A 21844-nucleotide genomic window follows, 5' to 3' on the forward strand; every position below is an offset into this window, starting at 1 on the left:
TTTTGGCCGAGATCTGCTCTGTAAAAAATGCGTCCAGAAAATTGTATCTTCTCATACTAAGGGACATAACGATTTTAAATGTAGTTTTAAAATACCAAATGTAAATTTTATTTTCGAAAATGAATTGGTATCAATGGAAGCTCCAATGTGCTCCAACTTTCTCAGCGTGCTGTCCCTGTGGTATCTTCCCTACGCACAGTCGACACGCGCGCTTATGCAACGTCATTCTTCAAGGTTGCTGTGGCAGCACTGTTGCGCCATGTTGAATAGAAACAGGGAATTACCCATGTTCAAAACAGAAGATTGAGGGCCACTCGATAGGTACAACAAAACATTCAGTGAAGATGAAAGTCCCATGAAAAGGCATTTTATGTGTTAACCGTGCACGCAAGTAAATACCATGCCTTTGTAAGTATATTTTCAGCGTTGTCTCATACCTAGTCGTAACTACACTTAGTCTATCTAGCTAACGTTAGCGAAATGTATTGCGATTGGGCCTACTGCTAACCGAAGATAAACTTTTGGCGGAGATTTGACCGATTTTGCAAACGTTATAATGCATTAGCTGTCAGTTTAATTAAATATTTCATGCATAGAATAGCTGGTTATTTATAGTTTCCATTTATTCCTCCTTTAATTTAATGAAACTCCAGCTTTTCGCTACGTCTAGCTATCTAGCTAGATTAAGTTGCATTAGCTACAGTTAAACTACGGAATAGCTAGCTAGCTGGGATGTTAGTTTAAGATTGCGAATGTAACGGTACTCGTCAATGTGAGCAAGGTACCCCTATTTCAGAGTAATATTGGTTAACGTTAACTAACTGACGTTTGGGTAATTTACACTAGAGCTGATTTTATGTGGTAGTATTGGTTAGCTGAACGTACATTTTCAGCGGTGGCACGCCAAAATGGACACTGAAGGGAAACTAGCCAGTGTCTGTTCGCTAAATGACCGGTTAGATAAGTTAGCTAGTTGGCTACAAATTACTTCCTTAGTTTTAGGTCGCTTACCTCAGCTAGGTGCTTGGTCGATGGTCGTTTTGAAAGTTTCGCTAAACCAGTCACCAGATTCCCGACATACCCTAGTCAGCAGTGGTAGCTACCTGAATGTCTGCTGTCCGATGTTAGCACCATCTCAACATTTTGTTGTGAAATGCGCTTGACAACTACACCGGAAAGAGGTTTGGTTTTGCAACTTGAATTAATTTAGCAAACTCTAGTTAGCTAACTATCTACTAAACTTAATGCAACCGGTATCCCCATGCCTTTTGTTTACAATTATATACGGAACGAGCGTCTGTGTGTCGGGCATAGACCTATATTGTCGCACTGCATTGAGTTGTTTAGCTATAGCAATGCCCTCTGGTAAATAAAGTTTCCCACCATGGTTTGCGCGCTTTCTAGCGAGTGTTGCGGTAGCTAGCTTGGTGTAGTCTAGCGATTTCTTGGCAAGTTATGCTTTTCTTATTTCATTTTTTACAGTGTTGGTTAGCTAGGTAAATTTCGCTTTGAGGATGTGTATTATAAGATTTGTCTATGATTTGTGTTATGTAATTGTTGTAAGTTAAGGTTTCGTTGGCAGAATGAGACCGTGAATGCTTGGTGACCTGTCACGCGATGTGTAGTTTTGTTGGAATGAAGAGGACTTCTGCGACGATGCAAATCGGGGCTCTTTTGTTGATGAGCAACGGTTACAGAGCGCTATTGTCAAAGCGATTTTTTTGAAGTGTGACAGTAGCTCTAACGTTAGCTAAATCGTTCGCTACTTCTTGTTTACAACTCAGCTCGCCCTCCAATTCTGAGAAAGTCTCAAATGTCACTGCAAAACTTTGTAAACCGTAGCAGAACCTTGCAAACTATTTTCCTTCTGGCCACACACATTTTTCTATGATTCCACATTTACAGTAACACGTAAACGGCCGCAGCAGGTTTTGTATGTTTGTTTAAGTTTTTGTTCATTTCAGGGGCGTAGCCAGAAGCGGTTAAAAACGTAATTATGAGTAAGCGACTCAAATAGTGTATCATGTCATACAGCCGTTGCAACAACAGTGATTTGTACATAGACGTTCAATACAGCACCGTTTTCATTTATAAAAGCTAAACCCGGGCGTGCCTATTTAACAAAGCTAATGATACAGCACGCTATGACTGATATAATTTAATGTAAGTAAAAAATAAAATTTCTACAGCAGTTCAGATAATAGGTTTGCACGGGGTCCTATTATTTGCCATACGTTTCTATGTCATGGGCACTGCGCATATTACATTTGACTATGAATTTGTCACAATTTGAGTGTTAGTTTTTCACTATTTCAATGGTGAACACTTATGCATCCTATATTAGTAGATGTGCTCCGAAATTATTTTTCACACATCCGTTTTCCGGAGCAAATGCTTCTAAAATAGGAGCACTTCAGAATCCTGCCTTGTGAACGTCATGCTGGTGTGTTTGACTAGAGTCAGCATCTGTGCTCTGTATCTGGTCATAAAAATACTTTTTAGATGTTGTGGGCTATGGTTTGGATCTTAAATGTAAGTAATTACAAGCAGCGCATACTACTCTACATCCTCTTCATAATTTCTTCGTTACATAATGTGATTGTAAATGTCCCTTTCTGGGGTAATGCTATGATTTTTTTTGAATTTCTCAGATTAGCTGGTTCTTCTTGCTTGCCGTAGTAAGCACATTTTGAGCAGGAATGGACAACCATTCAAATTATTCCGAACTGTTTCTGACAGTTTAACACATTTCAAGCTAGTTCAACTCAGTACATTTCCTTACTGCCTTAAAATCAGGAATAAACTCTGCTTAAAAATTGCCTTTGCTTCCACTTTTAAAATCAAGTTGAAAAAGTTGATGCGATTAAAAAGTTTAGATACATGTACTTTTCCCACCTTTCTTTTTTTTTTTTTTTTTTTTTTGATTTACCAGATAACTTACAAACTTGGGCATTGACTCATTCAACTCTGGCAAATCTCAAATAGTCAAGTCAATGAGTGATTTTGAGTTCACATTTTTAACACTTAAAAAAGTAGAGTTTGATATCCAAAAATGACCATGATCCCTGGTGTGGAAGAGAATGAACAAGTGAACATGACTAAAGAGGGTCGTTGATTCTTACAGTGTATAATCCACTTGGAATTTGGAGGTTTGCATTTTTTACTTTTCCCCAGATTATAGACAAATACACTAGACTTTCTCATATTTGGTATGGTATGCCTAAATGGATTGACATCCCAACTAAGAAGACTCCCTCATTTCCTTGCCTTCTCATTAATCCCCATTAATGTGTATCAATACGCTGGTCTTGCTTAGTCACCAGAGTGTGTGTAGTGTTGAATAGCTATGTTTAATTGACAAAGCTTTTAATTAACTTGATTAGGCCTACATACATTCTAGCTGGGTGTCAAATATTTTTTTCTCCCAATTTGGGATGTCTAATTGTGTTTTGGTGTTATTGTTGCAACTCTTCTGGTCGGTTTGAGGCAGTTTGAGAGTTGCAGAAAAGTGCACACTCATTGGAAATGTGCTCTCTGCTATCCAAGAGTCCATCAGTCAAGCTTAACAGTGGGATAAGTGTTTCCACCTCGGTGCGGATATGTTCATTTGTCAGTAAAGAAGTTCAATGTTAAAATGATAGCTAGTTGACTAATTATTGTTATATCTGGCTTATCCATCATGAAAATATTTCTTGTGAGTGTTTTAGCTTGCTAGCTTGCCAAGTAGCATGGACTAGGGACAAATGACAGGTACATGTGCACACATTGAAAAATGAAATGTGGCCTATGTGGTAAATTCTGTAGCTCAGTTGTTGTTTGCTTTTTGTACAGTCCTGCAAATCAAGTGCAAACGTCTCAACCGTCGCAAAAGCATTATGGCATCACGTCTCCAATCAGCCTGGCCCTGCCCAAAGAGGTGGACCTGGCACTCACCCGAAAGCTGACGGAGGCGTTGAAACCTTACGGCGTGTTTGAGGAAGAGCTCGAATTACAGCGCAGGTAAAGCCGTGCACCTAATTTTCAAGATGTTAAAGGAATTTTATTTGAACCCAAAGCATATATCCTGTAACTGTATGATCAAAAGTATAACCACGTAACCCTTACCTTCGATTGCATGTTCTTATGAAATTTCGATTGCATAAGAAACCTCCTTATGTTTTTCCTAAATCATTCATACTTTATTTCACCATAAAATTGGAGCGCTTAATAATAAATCATGTCTGGCTGTTCAGTCCTGAAATGCCTGAAAATGCATACCTTGAACTTCAGGTAGAGAGAATTTCAAGCTCCAGTCAGATAACTGGCATGTAAATAATAGTGATAACTGCTAGGATTGCATTTTAAACCTAATTCCTTATTTAATTACATATAAGCTTAGCCAGGTGCTCCATTAGAAGGTGTCTAAAATAACATATTTATTTTTTTCTGTAGAATTTTGGTTTTAGGCAAATTAAATACACTGGTTAAAGAATGGATCAGGGACATCAGCGAAACAAAGGTACGTATTTTGTTTTCGTGAATGTATCTGTTTGGAAAACAGTCACTCAAACTTATTGGATACCTATTTAAAAGTATTTTACAGTGATGTCAGAGTTTAAACTGGTTTCTGATCCTTTGTTTGTTTTACAGCTGAATGAAAGGCCACATGTGTTAATGTGACTGTTAATGTGTTCTTTTCTTTCCCTTTCAGAACTTGCCCATGTCTTTAATTGAAAGCGTTGGAGGAAAAATATTCACATTTGGCTCCTACAGGTTAGGAGTTCATACAAAAGGTAATTGGATAGTAACGGTTTTATACGTTTTCATGTAAAATGCGGTGTGTGTGTGTTTGTATATTTCTTAAAGGGGCCTTTTGTGTGTTTAAAAAGGCATGGTTGGCGTTAGTCGGACAATGCACCATTCCAGTTCAAATGAAAGTGCTTGGTCAGTTGAGACATTGTGTTTCCAAAACCAAACACCAGGGGAATGAATGGGCCCTAAACTGCTTTCTCTTGCAAAAGTTGTGGAGTAGGCTGTCTAAAGGGAGTGTGATTTTGGAAATGTTGACATGTTTTAAAAAATTTTATTTAGAAATAATGACTTTGGTTATGATGCTCCTGAAGGTGCTGATATTGACGCTCTCTGTGTTGCCCCACGCCACGTGGAAAGAATTGACTTCTTCTCTTCATTTTATGAGAAGCTGAAAGAACAAGAAGAGGTCAAAGACCTGAGGGTAGGAAAGCTTCTCAGGAGTGAAATCATTGCTTAATCATGCATGCATGCTCAGTGGGATGTTATTTAATGTGAAATTAATTGACTACACTTAAGCATTTTATTGCAGTGTATCTTTATAAAAATATTTTTGGAACCCTCAGGAACCACTAGCAATATAATCAATATAGTAATAACAGACGTTATGTAGGAAAGAAAGCATTAGATGGCAGAGGCAATTAAATGACTGCTATATATATATATTTATATATATATAAATACATAATGGCCATTGGGTGTACCACCCAAGCATCCTAATTCATTTTAATATATGCAATTTTATTACACAGAATTACACAGACCCTATTAATATAAATAATAAGCCGCTACTTTGTATAATGCATGTATCCATCCACTGTTGTTTTTGATTCGGTGTACAGCCTGACATCGTCTTCCCAGAGCTATGGCTCAGTAAGGATGCATTTGGCTGCTTGGTCTGACGAGTGCCATTTATGTCAGCTCTTTGTAGCTTAAATACAATTTATCAAAGATCAATGTAAGCTAAGTGGTGAAATGTTAGCTCTGGCAGGACGGGACAAAAATAACTGCATTTCCACTTAATAATGTGCCGATTAGAGTGAGAAATGAGAGTAGGCCCAACAACCATCAGTCTGCTTTCAGACTTGTGAACGTAGCTGCTGATAAGTTCCGGGTGCTGGTTCTTGTGAAATGGGTCAGTTGTCCCAAAAGGCAGCGAGTTTCGCTTACATTTTGTCATTTAGGATATTATTTCTCAAAATTAATAGGTAGAAATGTCAAAACTCTGCAAAAAAAACTGACAGTTACTTCTTTTGCAGCAATTTCAGTTTTTAGCAATTACATTGCTAGGCCTGGTGTTAAGTAGTTGTTTATGATTTTTGTCATTTTAATGTTTAAAGCCTTCTCAAGGCCATAGTCTGTATTTCCAGTGGAAATGTAGCCTTGTATGCCAAAACAGGTAGCACCTGAAGAGACTCAGCACATCTCTTGGTTGTGGGTGGTTCAGGGATGGTATAAATTCAGGCATCACTGGCATATTTATACAATCATCATGCATAAGTACTGCATCTGCAGTTCCATATTTCGTAAATATGGCTGTTTTAATGTTTCTAATGGGTTGGATTTCACCAGCATGAAAATGTGAATTGCTTCTATGAAAATATCAAGATTTGTTGGTACTGGTACATTATGCTCCACACTATGGCTAGCTTTCACCTTAGGAATATTTTGCTTCCAGATATGACTCATGATTTCTCTTTCTCTTTCAGGCTGTGGAGGAAGCATTTGTTCCAGTAATAAAATTATCATTTGATGGCATTGAGGTATTTTCCTTGATTTGGGACTCAAGCCGTTCATTCATTTGTTCATTCATTCATTCATTTGTGTGTGTGTGTGTATATATATATATATATATATATATATATATATATATATATATGTATATACACACATTCAGTGTATGTATATATATATTAGCCGAGTGGGTTGGTGTGCATTCAAATCCAGGAATAAACATAGACTAGCCCCCCAACTTTGAGTAAATGCAAACACATTTCAGTGGGTGAAGGTGACTAATGAAGTGTTTTGTTTTTTTCTTGCGGTGTCTCATGCATTGTGGTGGTCAGGTTATTTTTCAGAAATTTGTATTGAATGTTGTCAGTAATCACATTAAAATGTATTTGATTTCAGGGATTTATGTTATTGCGGTGCTCTAAATGTTGCCGTGGTGCCGCACGACAGCAGATTATTTCCTGTGGAATTTCCAAACCTTAAATAAAAAAAATAAAAATAAAAACTGAATGGATTCTGAATGGGGACTTGTTGCAGCAGTATGTCTTTGGCCAATGGATTAGGCCCAGTACTTTTTCTTTACCTTAATGTGGACTGATCTATAAGTACCACATTCAGTAAAATAAAATGTTACTTTTAACATATTTATTGACTTGAACATTCTGAAATACGAACATAATTTCTTAATTGTTTTTATTTTATTTTTTTATAGATTGATATTTTGTTTGCCCGGTTAGCCCTGCAAACAATTCCTGAAGATCTGGATTTGCGTGATGATAGTCTGCTCAAGAATCTGGACATCCGTTGCATCAGGAGTCTTAATGGTAAGTGTCATTTCCAGAACAACAGTATTTTCATATCATATTTTCATCTGAAATCACTTAATCATGTTTAAAATAGTTACAGACTGCATAATATGTAGCCCGGTACTTTAAGTTGCACATTTATTTATTCTTTTTTTTTTAAGCTCCAATTAAAAAAAAAAAATCATTATTATGGTAATATACCAAAAAGTGTTTTGTAATCAATAATCATCTCTGACATTTGGAAAAGATTTATAATGGGCAACAGTAGATGTGTTGTATGTTTTTAAATGGGTCTAGAAGAGCATGTTGGTTGTAGGTGTATACTAACATCTTGCCAATGTTAATCATATTGCAATTTGAATTGGGGTGTGTTTTTGTTTTCATAAATGCAATGGCACACATTTGTTTCATCTGCAGTTCATTGGTAATTTTTATAGTCAAGGTTATGATTTAAGTTAGACGACGGGGCAGCTGGGTCCTTTGAGATCATCACAGTACTGTTCGTGCGTGTCTCATCTCAGATTTCAGTTGAATGTTTAACTGGTCTTTGAATGTGATATGCAGATTAGCAGTTTTATCCACCTTCATTGACAGGCTGCAGAGTGACTGATGAGATCTTGCACTTGGTACCGAACATTGAGAACTTTAGACTTACCCTGAGGGCCATCAAGCTGTGGGCTAAGCGTGAGTTTGGCCTCCTCATGGTGGTTTTCTTCTTCTTTTTGCAAGCTTCTTTTGGAAGCCATGCTGCCTTTTCATGTAACTTGAGTTTATTTTGTTATTGAAAGGAATATTAGATATCAAAGATAGCTTTATACATAAAAATGTTAATGAATTCCTTGTATTTTCCCCCCCACACACACACACCGCCACACACGCACACATTTTTGCATTAGATTACTGTAGTATTGTTTAATGAAGACACAGTTTAGCTATTTGTCTATGCTTTTTTTCCTGTAAATAATGCAAGCAAAATATGTCAACTAATATATATATATATATATATCTTATAAGGTGTTGTTGACTGCAATCCCTTTAGGTCACAACATCTACTCCAACATCCTTGGCTTTTTGGGTGGGGTGTCATGGGCCATGCTCGTTGCCAGGACCTGCCAACTGTACCCCAATGCTGTGGCATCCACACTAGTGCACAAGTTCTTCCTGGTCTTCTCAAAGTGGTGAGCTGCGAAAGAAAGAGCAACATTAAAAAAATAATAATTATAACCCTTTACTATTATCATTTGTGGTGTTGAGAAAATGGACATTTACTGGATATAATAATACATTTTTTTGGACTGGATATTCTTGGGAGTTGTTGGGAGGAAATAATAGCAAATAGTGACTGAAAAGTCGTAATCTGGACAGGCCGTAATATGTTCTGAAGGGAGCCTGTTGCATCGTTTGTACTATAGCTAACTTGTAACCCCTTGGCCTTTTTTGAAACTTTTAGTAGCGTCCCTACCTCTGCTGAGTGACGGTGCATTAGTGACTCCAAAAACATACGTACATTCCAAAAAATTGATTGTCTATTTTATAATGGGAATATGTTACATGTATGACATCTGGCAAAATTTTCTGTATTTGCAAGCTTGCTAACTAGCTAACGCTGCTTATTTCATTGTGGAGAAGGTTATTTTTTACGCCTCTTTCTCGCTTAGGGAATGGCCAAACCCAGTCCTTCTGAAGCAGCCTGAGGACTGCAACCTCAACCTCCCTGTGTGGGACCCTAGGGTAGTATATAATTTGTCTGTTCAGTCAAATTATTTGTCCACTAACAAATACTTCGTGCTTATTTACATCTGTAACAATACAAAATAGGGTCCTTCTGCCATTGGTAATAGTATAACACGATTAGAACATTATTGTTAATGTCATCGGGAGGAATACATTTGTTTTTGTTTTTTTTGTAGATATGAGAACTATCCATGCCCTGAGAATATAGTTGCTTGATAGCAAAAATGTACAAACTGTCATTTCAGGTCACCCCCAGTGACAGGTACCATCTGATGCCGATCATCACACCAGCCTACCCCCAGCAGAACTCCACCTACAATGTGTCTGTGTCCACCCGGGCTGTCATGATTGATGAGTTTAAACAGGGTCAGTGCGTGCGGCAACCGTTTGTTCGGTCCTTTCTGCCGTCTCCATTGCTTGTTTAAATCTGTCTAGTAACCGCGTGCTAATATATTGGAGCTAATAGTTTCCTGTGTCTTTAGTCGAGTTTCATATGAATTTAATATACATGCAGTTAAATATTTATGCAGAATGTGTGAATAGAAATACCCACAGGCACATTAAATTATTGTGTCCATGATAATATCCTATTTATGAGCAGACTGTCCCTGTCACATTGGGCACATTGTAAATTTGGTGAAACACTGTACTGTCTATTTAGATGTGTGTTTTGTATTGACAGGTCTTGCCATCACAGATGAAATTTTGCAGAATAAAGCAGAGTGGTCCAAACTATTTGAAGCACCAAACTTCTTTCAGAAATACAAGTATGTATTAAACTGTTTATCTTGTTGGACACACGTGGTGAGACATATTTCTTTAAATAAAGATTTATTTTTTAAAACAAAGCATTTTCTTAGCATACATGATTTTTGTATGATTTGTGATCCAGTCAGTGTTGATTTGAAATAAAGACCTACATATGCAGATAAGACTCCAAACAATTTTTTGACTTATACTATCCTTTATCACTGACATTGAGGTTGTTTCAAACACTGGGTGCATAATGCTCATATTCTTAAATGTTTTTCTTTAGTACAGAAGTGTAACTTTCACAGGTAATGTTATTATCCATTTGGAGCACAATCCACAATCAGTATTGCAGGCCCCTATTTTTTTATTTGATTTAAAGAAGGTAGGTAGAATAGTTGCATTATTAAAATGTTTATTTTTTTATCATTGTGCATTATTAAATTGTATGAATTTCAAATAAAATGCTTTAGTACACAAATTGTACTATGTATTTCTTGTTAGTCTGTTTTTAATAGCTTTCTTTTGTCTTCCCTGTTTTTCATCAATATTAGTCTAATGACACCAGTGCAGACCACTTACTAAAAATTCTGTTCTTGGTGATAACTTGCATAAAGCCACTGCGTAATTAGAGAAGTTACAGTGATTCTTTGGCATTAGATGTAACTTTAAAACCCAACCTGACATTTAGCCCATTATGAAATGCATGGCTGGAAATTTTTAATGATATGCTTGTTACACTCTTTGTAGTCCCCCATGAAAATGAGCCTTGTTGAGGCTAATGAGCGGTGGCTTGCCCTCTCACAACTTTGTGTGTCTAAGTTCAGTTAGGTCAGTGTTTATACCTCTTACTGGGGACTTTAATCACGTTCGGTTTACTGTTAATCAGGGAGATTCAGTTGAGATGCATTGGCACGCTGGCCACTTGGTAATTGAATCTGGTCCGTTTGGAAAATAAGAACATCGCGTGATGAGAATAGGCCTTTGTTATTTATTTATTCGCCCACTATTTTCAGTGAATCTATAATTGTTATGAGATGGCTCAAACAAAACCCGTCTAAGTATCCTGATAAATTGTTCCATTAATTTATAAACGATGCACTTACTAGTGCCTCTGCAAAGTCTGGTATTCAGTTGAATTCTACAGTGCTATCTGGTTCTTCAAGTGCTACAGCTTCTGAAATGCAGCTTCACCCTGCATTTTTGTATGTCTAATATTGTGACAATCAAATACAGTATGATAAACAAGACGTAGTGCATGATACACAGAAATAATAATGAATACAGTTTATGCCTACAGAAGCCTTGAAAGCAGACCCCTTTTTATTACTTGGAATAATAATAATAATAATAATAATAATAATAATACAGTCTAAATTCCACTCAGATGGAGAGCATTGCAGTTGTGAAGTTTGGATGAGAGAATTTTCATGGTTCAGATCTTCACTGTCTTTAAATTCTCTGTATATTCATTGGAACCAGCATGCCTGGGATAAGTCATTTGCTTCATAAATCCCAAGTCTGCATTTAAAAGAACACTAAGATCATTTATATCAGGTTTCATTCAAGTTATTTTATGCAGAATAGAATGAAGTTGAGCATAGTCCTGCTTATGATCCAGCACCCATGGTGTATATTATAGTTAGAGAAAAAAAAAAAAACCATACCAATGCTTCATATAATGTTCTATAATATAAGTTGTGCTAAACAGATTTTTGACACTTATAACCTTGGAGTGATACGACAAACCATGCTCTAAAATGTACTACAAATAAGAGCACATATTATGGTTAAATAAAATTGGCCCTAATTTAGGTCCCTGCTGCACTTTACAGGTAGTGGGAGTAGTGAAGAATGTGTGTCATGAATTGACACCTTAAAACCAACCAGGGAAAGAACATTTTCATCCAAGATCCAGTTTTATATTTCATATATTTTTGGTATATAGTTTTATATATCCAGTTTAGAAAATATATTTCTTGATAGACATCCCAAATTTGTTTTATGCATAAAAAAAGAACTGATTCCGCAATTTAATTTAAGAAAAAAATGTATGTAGATTTTGCATAAAACTTACTGTGTAGCAATGGCAATCAGATTGTGGTTCTGCTATTGCATTACTTAATTGTATTGTAAGCCCATATGCCTTTGAAGATGTATAATTCTTCTCAAAAGTATTTGAAGCTTTGGTTTCCATGAACTAAATAAAAAAATTTAAAAAAGCTTAAAAGGGCTTCTGAAAAAGTGCATACTGTGGAAAATTAACAGCAGTGATAATGTGAAAAAAGTTGTATAGTCACTATAAGGCCCAGTTCCCTTTCAGTTGTTTACCATAGAAATGGAAGAATGGCTTTTTGAAGACCCCAGCTCTTCAAAAAAGGATTTAAAGGTCCTCAAATATAACTTCCACAGAAGATCGTTCTTCAACAAACATTTCAGTTTATTGTATGACTGCTTAGTTTGCATGAGCGTATACCATTCTTGGAATTTGTGTGTATGACCTGCTGTTTTTTCTCTCATGCACATGTAAAGTGACTTTTTAGAATAAACAACATTTTCTTGGCAGATAATACGTAAATCTTTATTTCAGGAAGTCTGTAAAAGGCTGAATGTGAGCTTATACTCCACACTACAGTGCACGGCCCTGTTAGTAGTTTTCTACTGATGTTTCATCAAGAGCATCCTTCTGTCTGCACAAAAACTATACTATATATGTAGGTTAGAATGATCAGCAGATGTGGTGCCTGAAGATTATGTAAGCAGTCTATATATAATTAAAATAAGAGAAGGGATATTATTGGATTACCTTTTTTAAATAAAGCAATAGTTTAGGGATATTCTCAATAAGCTCCATACAGTTTGCATTGGTTTGTGTACTACATGTTCTGAATAAAAAATATATGTATTCTTGTCTGAGACCTTTTCATTTTCCACTAAGGCCCATTAAGTTACATTCATTAGGCTGTGTGTTCATTACCAAAACTGCCAATTGAAAGCTAGTGTATCTATATAATTATATGGTGCATTCACATATGCCCTATATTTTACTGTGTAAAATGTAATGGAAGACTTTTGGTTTGATAAACCCCATAGCCTTAAAACTAGGACAAGCTACCAAATAAATTTACCTGATACCCTTCTGTGAGCTAATTGTGGTCAGTTTATTTTCCAAGCTTTTTTACCCCCCCCCCTCCCCTTTCCCCACCTCCAAACATGTCTCTGGATTTACCAGGGACCTCCAAGGTTACAGGTCAGTGACATTTTGCACTGGTGTGGAAGCAGTATTTAGCATTTAGCAATTTCCCCCTCAATCACGGAACATGTCAGTTACCTGGAGTGTAACACATTTATACCGCTGCTTAATTAGTAAAAAGGTCGCCTCTTTTTTGTTCTGCCTGTGAGAACTGAAGCTTTATGAGGAAGGTGTATACTCAATCTCCTCGAGGTATTGTGGAGAATCTTCAGTCGCGATTCAGCTTTTTAAAGTAGATCTGCTCTGTTCAGTTGAAATGAACCTGATAAGAGTTATAATTAATTTCCCCTGAGTTGGATGTTTTATCTCATTTGAATGGCCATCGGTATGTGTGCACATTTGAGTCACATATTTTTTCTTGCGTACGGAGCAAACCAGCCTGCATCAGTAATAGTGCTACCCTTGTGGGTGCAGATCTCCGTATGCAATTTGTTTTGTAAATTACCTTGTTTTGTCATTCAGTTTTCCCGAACTCAAAGCAGTTCTGTCCTCGGTGTATCAGCGAATATGTCCATCCATTTTTCTTTGGACTTGACTCTTGCTGACAGACTGGGCTGTAGTGGTTTTTGCATTTGAATTATTTGGAAGGCTGGCCTCTGATAAGAGGACTGTACCATGACCTTGTGTTTCTCTCTTCCTGTGCTGCATTTCCTGGCCTTCTAATTGCACCTCTATTGATGAGTCTGAAGGTGAACAGCTGCACTTGCTTTTGTTTTGCGGCACTGTTTTATTAAGCGTATAATGGCATTGTTCTGTTCTTATATTCCAAGGCATTATATTGTGTTGCTAGCGAGCGCTCCAACAGAAAAACAGCACCTGGAGTGGTGAGTGTAATTCCAATGTGACACATTTTACAATGTATGATGAATTTTATTTTCAATATCAGTAAATTGCTTCTTAGAGACAGGGGCACAAATTATTAGATGAAAAATATTTTTGTGACCTGTGTTTGCATTATGTGTAATACAACCTCAGTGAGCATTTGCTGTTACAGATTTTTTTATATGACAAAAACAATTCTACATTTCAAATTTTACAACTAATGCAGGCTTTGAGGTGTGACAGTGGAGTTGCGTAAATGCTCAAACACTATTTTGGTTGCAGGGTCGGCCTGGTGGAGTCGAAAATTCGCATTCTAGTAGGGAACCTGGAGAAGAATGAGTTCATCACACTTGCACATGTGAACCCACAGTCATTTCCAGGTCCCAAAGAAGACGCTGAGAAGTGAGTTCCTCAATGGCATTCCCATTACACTGTTCCCTCCTGCATCGCAATATCAGTCAGACTGTGCACTGCACTACTGGGGATGTAGTCCAGTTCTGTTTTCACAAACCTGTTTTGCTTGTCTGACATAACTTCATCCCTGGACTTTACTTTTCTGTTTGATTAGACAAGAGTTCAACACGATGTGGGTCATTGGGATCGTATTCAAGAAAATGGAGGGCTCCGAAAACCTCAACGTGGATCTGACGTACGACATCCAGTCTTTCACAGACACCGGTGAGCCCATTTTGATCATATTTAATGCGGTCTGCCTGTGAGGTCTGCCTGTTTCTCATCAAGCTTTCCGTTTGATGAGCGTAACTATCAAGTGATTGATTCATTAATTATGGTTGTTCTTTCGTTTAATCAAAAATAAGTAGAACAACCTTTAATTGTTGCTTTTTTTTATTAGCAAAACACACCTTGAACAACACATTCTTCTCAGAGGACAGCTGTGAAGCACAGATCAGTGTTTAATTAAAATCTCAATCTAACCTAATTAACTGAGCTCTTTTAGAAAGGGAGAGTCCGGGACCAAGACGAAGATTGAAAGACACTGTTTTGTATCACAAAATTGAATTCATCAGATTTAATTTTGTAAGCAACATTATGACACTGCGTTTTGTGAACTAAAATCTGTATTTATAATTTCAATTTTATAGACAAAATGAAAAGGTTTATTTCACCTATAAATGTCTATAAAATGATTAAACTGTTATGATTCTTTTTTGTGAAGAAAGTGATTCTTTTTGGGTGAACCATGAGATTTGGTGGTTACTTTTGTCCATGAAATAGTGCTTTATATTACCTTGCATACATATTAAAAATATGTGTAATATGTGCTTTATTTCTGTTTTGTGACATTGTAGATTTTGTGCTTCATCTGGGCATTGCATAATGCACAGTAATAGTACACAGTACATAGTTTTATTTTTAACTAATTACGAAGTATGTCCATAGGCATTATACAGGCCAAGAATGGGTATATGTTAATATATTTTCCCCAGGAAAAAAAGTCTTTAAATCCAATAATTCAGTGTTTTTTTTTTGTTTTGTTTTTTTTATACCAGTATACAGACAAGCAATAAGCAGTAAAATGTTCGAACCGGACATGAAGATCACAGCCATGCACGTGAAGAGGAAACAGCTTCATCAGCTCTTGCCAAACCTGGTCATACAGAAGAGAAGGAAGGTAAGATGTGCTTCAAGCAAACCTCATTGTTTTAAGGTGCTGCCCAATTAGGAATTTCATCAGCTTGCAATTCCCATTAATGTTATCCTGTCTGACATTCTGACACGCTTTCAACAAGGCATTAGCTCATGCTAACAACAAATTCAAACCTGGCTGTGTTCTCCATGAACGTTCTGTAATGTTGGCTAATTGTCTGTATATTAATATTATCTTACTCATTTTAATGGTCATATTTGTTGCAATTGCCTATTTGTTGTTAAATAATTAAATAAATATAATCCTTAATTTCTCAAGTAAATGGACATCACTGGTGAATGAATCAGGCTTTGTTTAGTTAGCAGCTACATTACGGACTTTACATCAAAAGTGTGTGTTTAAATGCTTCTGTGTTTCAGTTTTTAAGTTTGGTTGACGCACATACAGTGCATTCTCAGTAAATGAGTGCATTCTCAGTGTGCCGTGTCAGTCCTGAGAGATCTGAACTCTCCCTCTGTGGCAGCACTCGACGGAGGGGGTGCGTCTGCTGAACGAGAGCAGTCTGGACCTGTCCCTGGACAGCGACAACAGCATGTCCATCCCCTCGCCCACCGCTGCCCTGAAGAGCTGCCCGCTCAGCCACGCCTCCAATCCGCCGGGGTGAGTCTGTTCGCTTCAGACACCAGGCCGCTCGCTAACTCCTTATGCCGTTTCCACCCGCGGGCGTCCCAACCAATTCAGCTTTTAAAAGACCGCTTACATGGCTTCCTGCTAATGTGCTAATGTCCACCCAGAAAGAAAGAAATAAGAAGACTGCTTTTCTCAATCATTGCTTTGACTTCTGGGATGCTGAAAGTCTGCAGTTATATTTATTTATTAATTCATTCACTTGCTTATTTTAGCATTTTAGGTGATGGTTAAGTATGTAAAATACAATTTCTGCGAAATGCTCACAGCTCGAATTGGTCTCTTCAGTGGTCCCTTGCCACTGTTTGCAGTCCTTTGGTTGTCTGCAGTAACAGAATGCGGGTGTGTTCAGCAGTGTTCTGTCTCTCTCTGTTTCCTCTCTGGTGACGGCGCAGTCCTGTCCCTGCTCTGACCGGCCCTTCGGACCCCCAGGCCAAGGCTGACGCTGTGGGACCTGCAGACTCCTCAGGAGGTTTGTGTGTCCGCCCGTTTTTAACCTTGTCGGTGTTCGGAGAACGCCAGTCGCGCGTGATAACTCACCGCTGCTTTGTCACAGGCGTGTCCAACGGGCAGAAGTCCGGCGGTCCTCGCGCGGCGGCCTCCGCTCCAGCGGCGAACCCCTCCCCCCCTCTCGCCGGACCTCCCACGCCCAAGCCGGCGCTGAAGAGGACCAGCTCCCCTTTAATGGAGGACAGCGGCAAGAGGCCCAGACTGGAGGAGGTGGGCTGCACTCTTTATGTCTCACACACAACACTCAGAAGTCTTTCACTTAACCTCTGTGCTGCACTATAGAACTCATATACACACCTGCTCATATTCACATTGATGTTGTACTTCATTCACATCTTTGGCCAGGAATAGCAAATTACACAGGTGTTTCACGGTCATTGAACACAATGCAGAAATGCTTGTAAGTATTGCATAGTGTAAATATATAAATATGACATGCCGCCTCTTTGTTGAGGCCTTTTTGTGCAATACCACACACTGTAAAAGTTGCCATTTTCTTTGTCTGGGTTGCAAACACTTTTCCTTTCACTCAGTGGCCTGATATTTCTTTGCTGAATTCAGATGCTCAGCGTTTTGTTATTTTAACATTTCATGTGTACTTGATTGCATATTTTACCCCAAGTGATTTTTGTGATGGTCTCGAAGTTTGAAAATTTGTGAATCCTTTCAGTCTCTTGGTAAAATCCACTCATAACTCTTCCATATGTGGCACTCAGGACCCAGCAACAGAAACGGACAGCACTGCAGTGGACTCTGAGGCCACATCATCTGTAGAGCCGATGGTAAGCATTCTTTCACAGCAGTCTGAATGTTTGATGTAGTTCACAGAGGTAGCCTCCTGCTGGTTTACTTCAACTAAGAAATATGTCATCACTCTGAGCTTAAATGTTATGACTGTAAATTATTTTAATGTGTCATTACAGCAGAGTGGTGAAGACATGAGTCAATCTCAAGATGGAGAAGGGAAGGTATGGAGACATTCTTAAAAATATATTTTTTTTAATGTATATCCTAATTGTCATGGATTTCTTGTAAAATAAAAACTTGAACAGTTCAAGATGGGTGTGTCTACACTACATGAAACCAATAAGTAAATTATCTTTTTATTTATGCATGCTTATGTTTTTATTGTAGTGCTCTAGGTAAATTTGTTAGGACCAGTTGTGCTTTGCGTAAGTGACACATTCCGTAGGCTCTAGATCACTTTGTGCCCCTCAAACATATAAAAAGGTGACGGGATACAGGCTCCAAGTTGGTTTAACTTGAATGTCAAATCTGGAGAATAACCAAGGAGTCAAAGTTGTCCAAAGTGATCCAGTGTGCCCCTCATACTAACAGAACTGTTGCGTGCTTTTGACATGATGTTTTAAAGACTGGGCCGATTAAGTACATCATCCCTTGCTATCTGAGGCGTTCACAGGCAGCATTCTCTGTGCTGTCCAGCCAAAAGAGATCCGTTGCCGAGAGACCTCCAATCACAACGCCTCTCTGAGATCTAGACGTCATGATTGTTTTTAGTTCTTCTGCTGCATCACAAGCGGGGCAGATCACCGGTGTAACCCCTCGCGTTGAGCTCACACCGCGTACTGGAACCGTCTCACTGCGCAGAGCCAGCAGATGATGATTCACTCTGGGCCCCAGTGGGGTTGTACGGTCAGGGAACAGAGGCCCCGCGTAGTTCAGCTGCTTATATGCAGGGTGCTGTGACCTGGCGTTTCACATGCCCTGGAACTGACAGCACGAAAAACAATCATGGAGATGCACTGTGCTGCTCTCTCCATCTCGCGGTGATGCCGTGACCTCTGGTCGCTTAAGACTGTGGCCTATTTCTGGTGCTGTCTATAAATGTGACTGCTCGCCAGGGTAGAAATGTATAACTCTGAATGTCCCAAACATTCATACTATGTCCCAAACAGTGATCAAAAGGCTGTGTACTTTAAAAATTTTAACCAGGCATATGGTCCCATGAAGATATACGGTGTCTTTTACGAGGGAGAACTAGCCAAGAGGGCCGCTCAGTAAAAACTAAATATTATAAGATTACAGAAATGAATTATTCACAGTAAAAACAGTCAGACACTCCCAGCGATGTGTCATGAATTTGCTATTTAAATTCTTTTATCAAAATAAATCTCTGTAGACAGACTGATGGTAGAACTTGTCCCTCCACCCTGTGCACACGTGGTGTGAAGGACACTGCTGTAGGTGCGCCCTGTTTGTTTCCACCATGATTGACGTTCATCAGCTGATATCAGTGCAACGCCTGTGTTCAGCCACCACTGTGACAGTTTAGGTGATGTAGGGCTTAAGCAAGTGCGTTCACAGAAAGTATCACAAATGGGTGTTAGTTTGGTTCAGATCGAATGGTAAAATGAGTATGATGTCAACAAAAATTATATATATATAGGCTTAAACAATTATATATATATATATATATATATATGAGGCAATACCCATATTTATGCATGATTCAGCTTTTATCTTCATGCACATTCTGGTACAGATTAACTGTCCCAGCAGTGTGAGATAAGTTTTGGTGACAGTTTGTCACCGTATTTGTCAGGATTTTGTGCAGTTGCTTTATCCCGATTTGTTACAGAATTCTAATTTCTTCACTCCGCAGGATCCGGAGGACAAATTCACAGCATCTGTTCCAGTCACACAGGTAGGAATATTCAACAGGAGAACTTACTGCTTACCACGGTTTACATATATGCATTACCATTAATGTACGTATTCAACCTTCAGCAATTTGTGGAAATTCTTAATTTAGGTACCTTGAAAGCATGCAAGTGTAATTTGCTCTTCATTGAAATTGAATTGTGTAGGCTATAGGCCATTTTGTAAGCCATTGATTCATTTAGTAGAATGTTAGATGTGACTTCTTTATCTCACTTTTAAAAAATTGTAACTACATTATTAAAACATGTTCTTTTTTTTGTTAGAATCCAAATGCTAACACCAAAGAAAGTAACTTTTTTTCTGTTAAACATATATTTGTTAGCTTCAGAAGCTAAAAAAACAAATTTCATAATTTCAACAACTATTTCATAATTTAAAGGTGTAAGAGGAAATTGTTCAAACATCTCAGGATTGGCATAGAGTTTTTTTTTAAATGTATAGACACTTCCATTTTATTGAATTATTTTGTATTTAATGTGAATCTTACCTTTTCTTCTTCTTTCAGAGAGTGCTGAACACAGATCTTTCTGATGTACCCCTTCTCCCACCAAACCCCATTCCAGTGGTGAAGAACTCTATCAAGCTGAGGCTCAGCCGGTAGAAAAACAACGCATCTCACCAAGTCCCACTAAGTATAGACAGTGTCAGAAGAGGGCAGCAGCTATCCAGTGCTGCAGAAGAAACAGTGGGTAAATCTACGAAGGAATTCATTGCAGTTCTAGATTTGTCCGCTAGATGGAGGCGCAGCTCTTTCCTTCTGACTTATTCAGTGGCATTATCCCAAGACCGGTAGATTTACAGGAAATAATTCATACGTATGATGTCATACTTTCACACTGTTTAATGTGACTGCTATAGATATGTGTTTGTGATTTTTATTTCATTGTTTATGTTGAAACAGGAAAAAAAATCAGTCTAGAGCAGACCTTAATGGTGGATATGTTCTGTGGTAGCGTGCTTTATTTTGATGCAGATTTATGACTTGGTGTGGGTTTATGGCATCAACAGTCAAAATTGAATTGAGTTTCACGCAGCAGCTGCAGCTAGTGATGACCACTACTTGTCTAAGAGAAGTTCTGATTTAAGATGGATGGTAATATTTACAAGGTTTGCACTGTCAGCTGTTCTGTGCCTTTGGGATGTTTACGGGGGTAGATTTGTTGAAGTAATAGAAATAGCCTCACTAATTGAAATAGCTCAGGTTTGAGTAAATAACTTGACCAAAAACATCTTCAGATATTTCTTTTGTTTAATGTAGTTTTTTTTTTTTTTTTTTTTGATGGAGGAAAGTTAATCCAACCACACGTAGGTCCAGATTATTCCCAACAATAACTGAAGACTGACATAACAGAGTTTGAGTCGAAGAAAACGATCTGTATAACACCATTTGAAATAATTTGCTTTGTACTTTGTGTTGTACAAAATAAATGAATTTTCTTTGAACGTTATTAGTTTAGTCATTGCTTGGGTTCCAGCATAGTAGTAATGGTATAACACTTTATATCAGGTCCCAGTAATTACCCATTTACTTATACTGAATGAAAACAGCCTGTCCTAGACACCACTCACTCCTCACAAATACTTAAACAGGTGTGGCATAAGGAATTAACTTATGCTTTACATCCATAGTTTATATTCAAGAAGTAATTTTGTAATTTATAAAACATGAGCACTGCACGCACACATAAAGTGTGCGTGTCTGTGTGTGTGTGCGTGCTTGCGTGTGTGCATAAGCACGGTTAGTGTGACTAATGGGACCTTAAAATGTTGTCAAATGGCTTTTCAATTTAAGCAGGCTTAAACTTTCTTACATAACATTACTCCAAAAAATACATAACAAAATATTTGCTGGTTATATTTCTGATTGGATCTTTGAATTAGCATTAAAACATCAAGTGTAGAGCTAAAATGATATGGATGATTATTTTTTCTTAATAGTTTATGATGAATATGTTGATGGATACAATAACACAAAAATGCCCCAATTTGCATTTTAGTGGAAAAGACACCGTATAGCACAGAATTAAGACCACTGCTGAAGGTGCATATTTCTGTATAGCATTCTTAAGCTTATTTGTAAGGTAAAGCTTATTGTACTTTTTTAACAAAATATATGTGATGCTCTGCAGTGTATTTTTATGTAATTATTAATTATTATTAAGGAAAAGAACAGGTGGTGCTTTCTGTTCACAGTGGTTTATTTTCCAATAAATGTACTCCTGAAAGGAAGTGTAAATAATAGTGTTTGCTTATGATACAAATATACATACTTAAATAATTTTATTTACTATTAAATTACCAAAGATTATATTGAACTCAAAACTGAAGTCTGCTATAACTTGTATTTTGCTAAATGCTTTAGAATTAATTGGGTTTAAGGGTTGAGCAGTTTGTATACACTAACACAAAACTGAACAAGCACATGATCGGGTGCCTTATTTTACATAAGGCATTCCTTATCTACTGTATAAC

General features: G+C 37.7%; 1 protein-coding gene across 2 annotated transcripts; it reads left to right on the plus strand.

The window, feature by feature from the left end:
* Positions 1–231: 231 nt before the first annotated feature.
* papola (poly(A) polymerase alpha) lies at positions 232–20820 on the plus strand. 2 transcript variants are annotated; one of them, XM_035413771.1, is made up of 23 exons: positions 232–408; positions 3832–3999; positions 4432–4498; positions 4691–4772; positions 5103–5212; positions 6498–6551; positions 7232–7343; positions 7920–8009; positions 8365–8503; positions 8984–9056; positions 9305–9425; positions 9742–9826; positions 13833–13886; positions 14167–14286; positions 14453–14562; positions 15396–15517; positions 16017–16153; positions 16576–16652; positions 16737–16900; positions 17407–17472; positions 17614–17658; positions 19314–19355; positions 19878–20820. In XM_035413771.1, the coding sequence occupies exons 1-23, from the start codon at positions 401–403 to the stop codon at positions 19971–19973; spliced, it is 2142 nt and encodes a 713-aa protein (XP_035269662.1). In that variant the 5' UTR covers positions 232–400; the 3' UTR covers positions 19974–20820. The 2 variants fall into 2 exon arrangements, with proteins under 2 accessions (XP_035269662.1, XP_035269671.1); XM_035413780.1 differs by having other exon boundaries at positions 16576–16649.
* Positions 20821–21844: the final 1024 nt, after the last annotated feature.

Source organism: Anguilla anguilla, chromosome 1, assembly GCF_013347855.1.
Source record: "Anguilla anguilla isolate fAngAng1 chromosome 1, fAngAng1.pri, whole genome shotgun sequence".
NCBI lineage: Eukaryota > Metazoa > Chordata > Actinopteri > Anguilliformes > Anguillidae > Anguilla > Anguilla anguilla.

What these genes read in the sequence shown, in the direction of transcription:
- papola (XM_035413771.1), top strand. An exon ending in GGGACATCAGCGAAACAAAG is followed by an intron (nt 4,499 to 4,690) that starts GTACGTATTTTG and finishes TTTCCCTTTCAG; the next exon opens with AACTTGCCCATGTCTTTAAT. An exon ending in TCCCTGTGTGGGACCCTAGG is followed by an intron (nt 9,057 to 9,304) that starts GTAGTATATAAT and finishes CTGTCATTTCAG; the next exon opens with GTCACCCCCAGTGACAGGTA.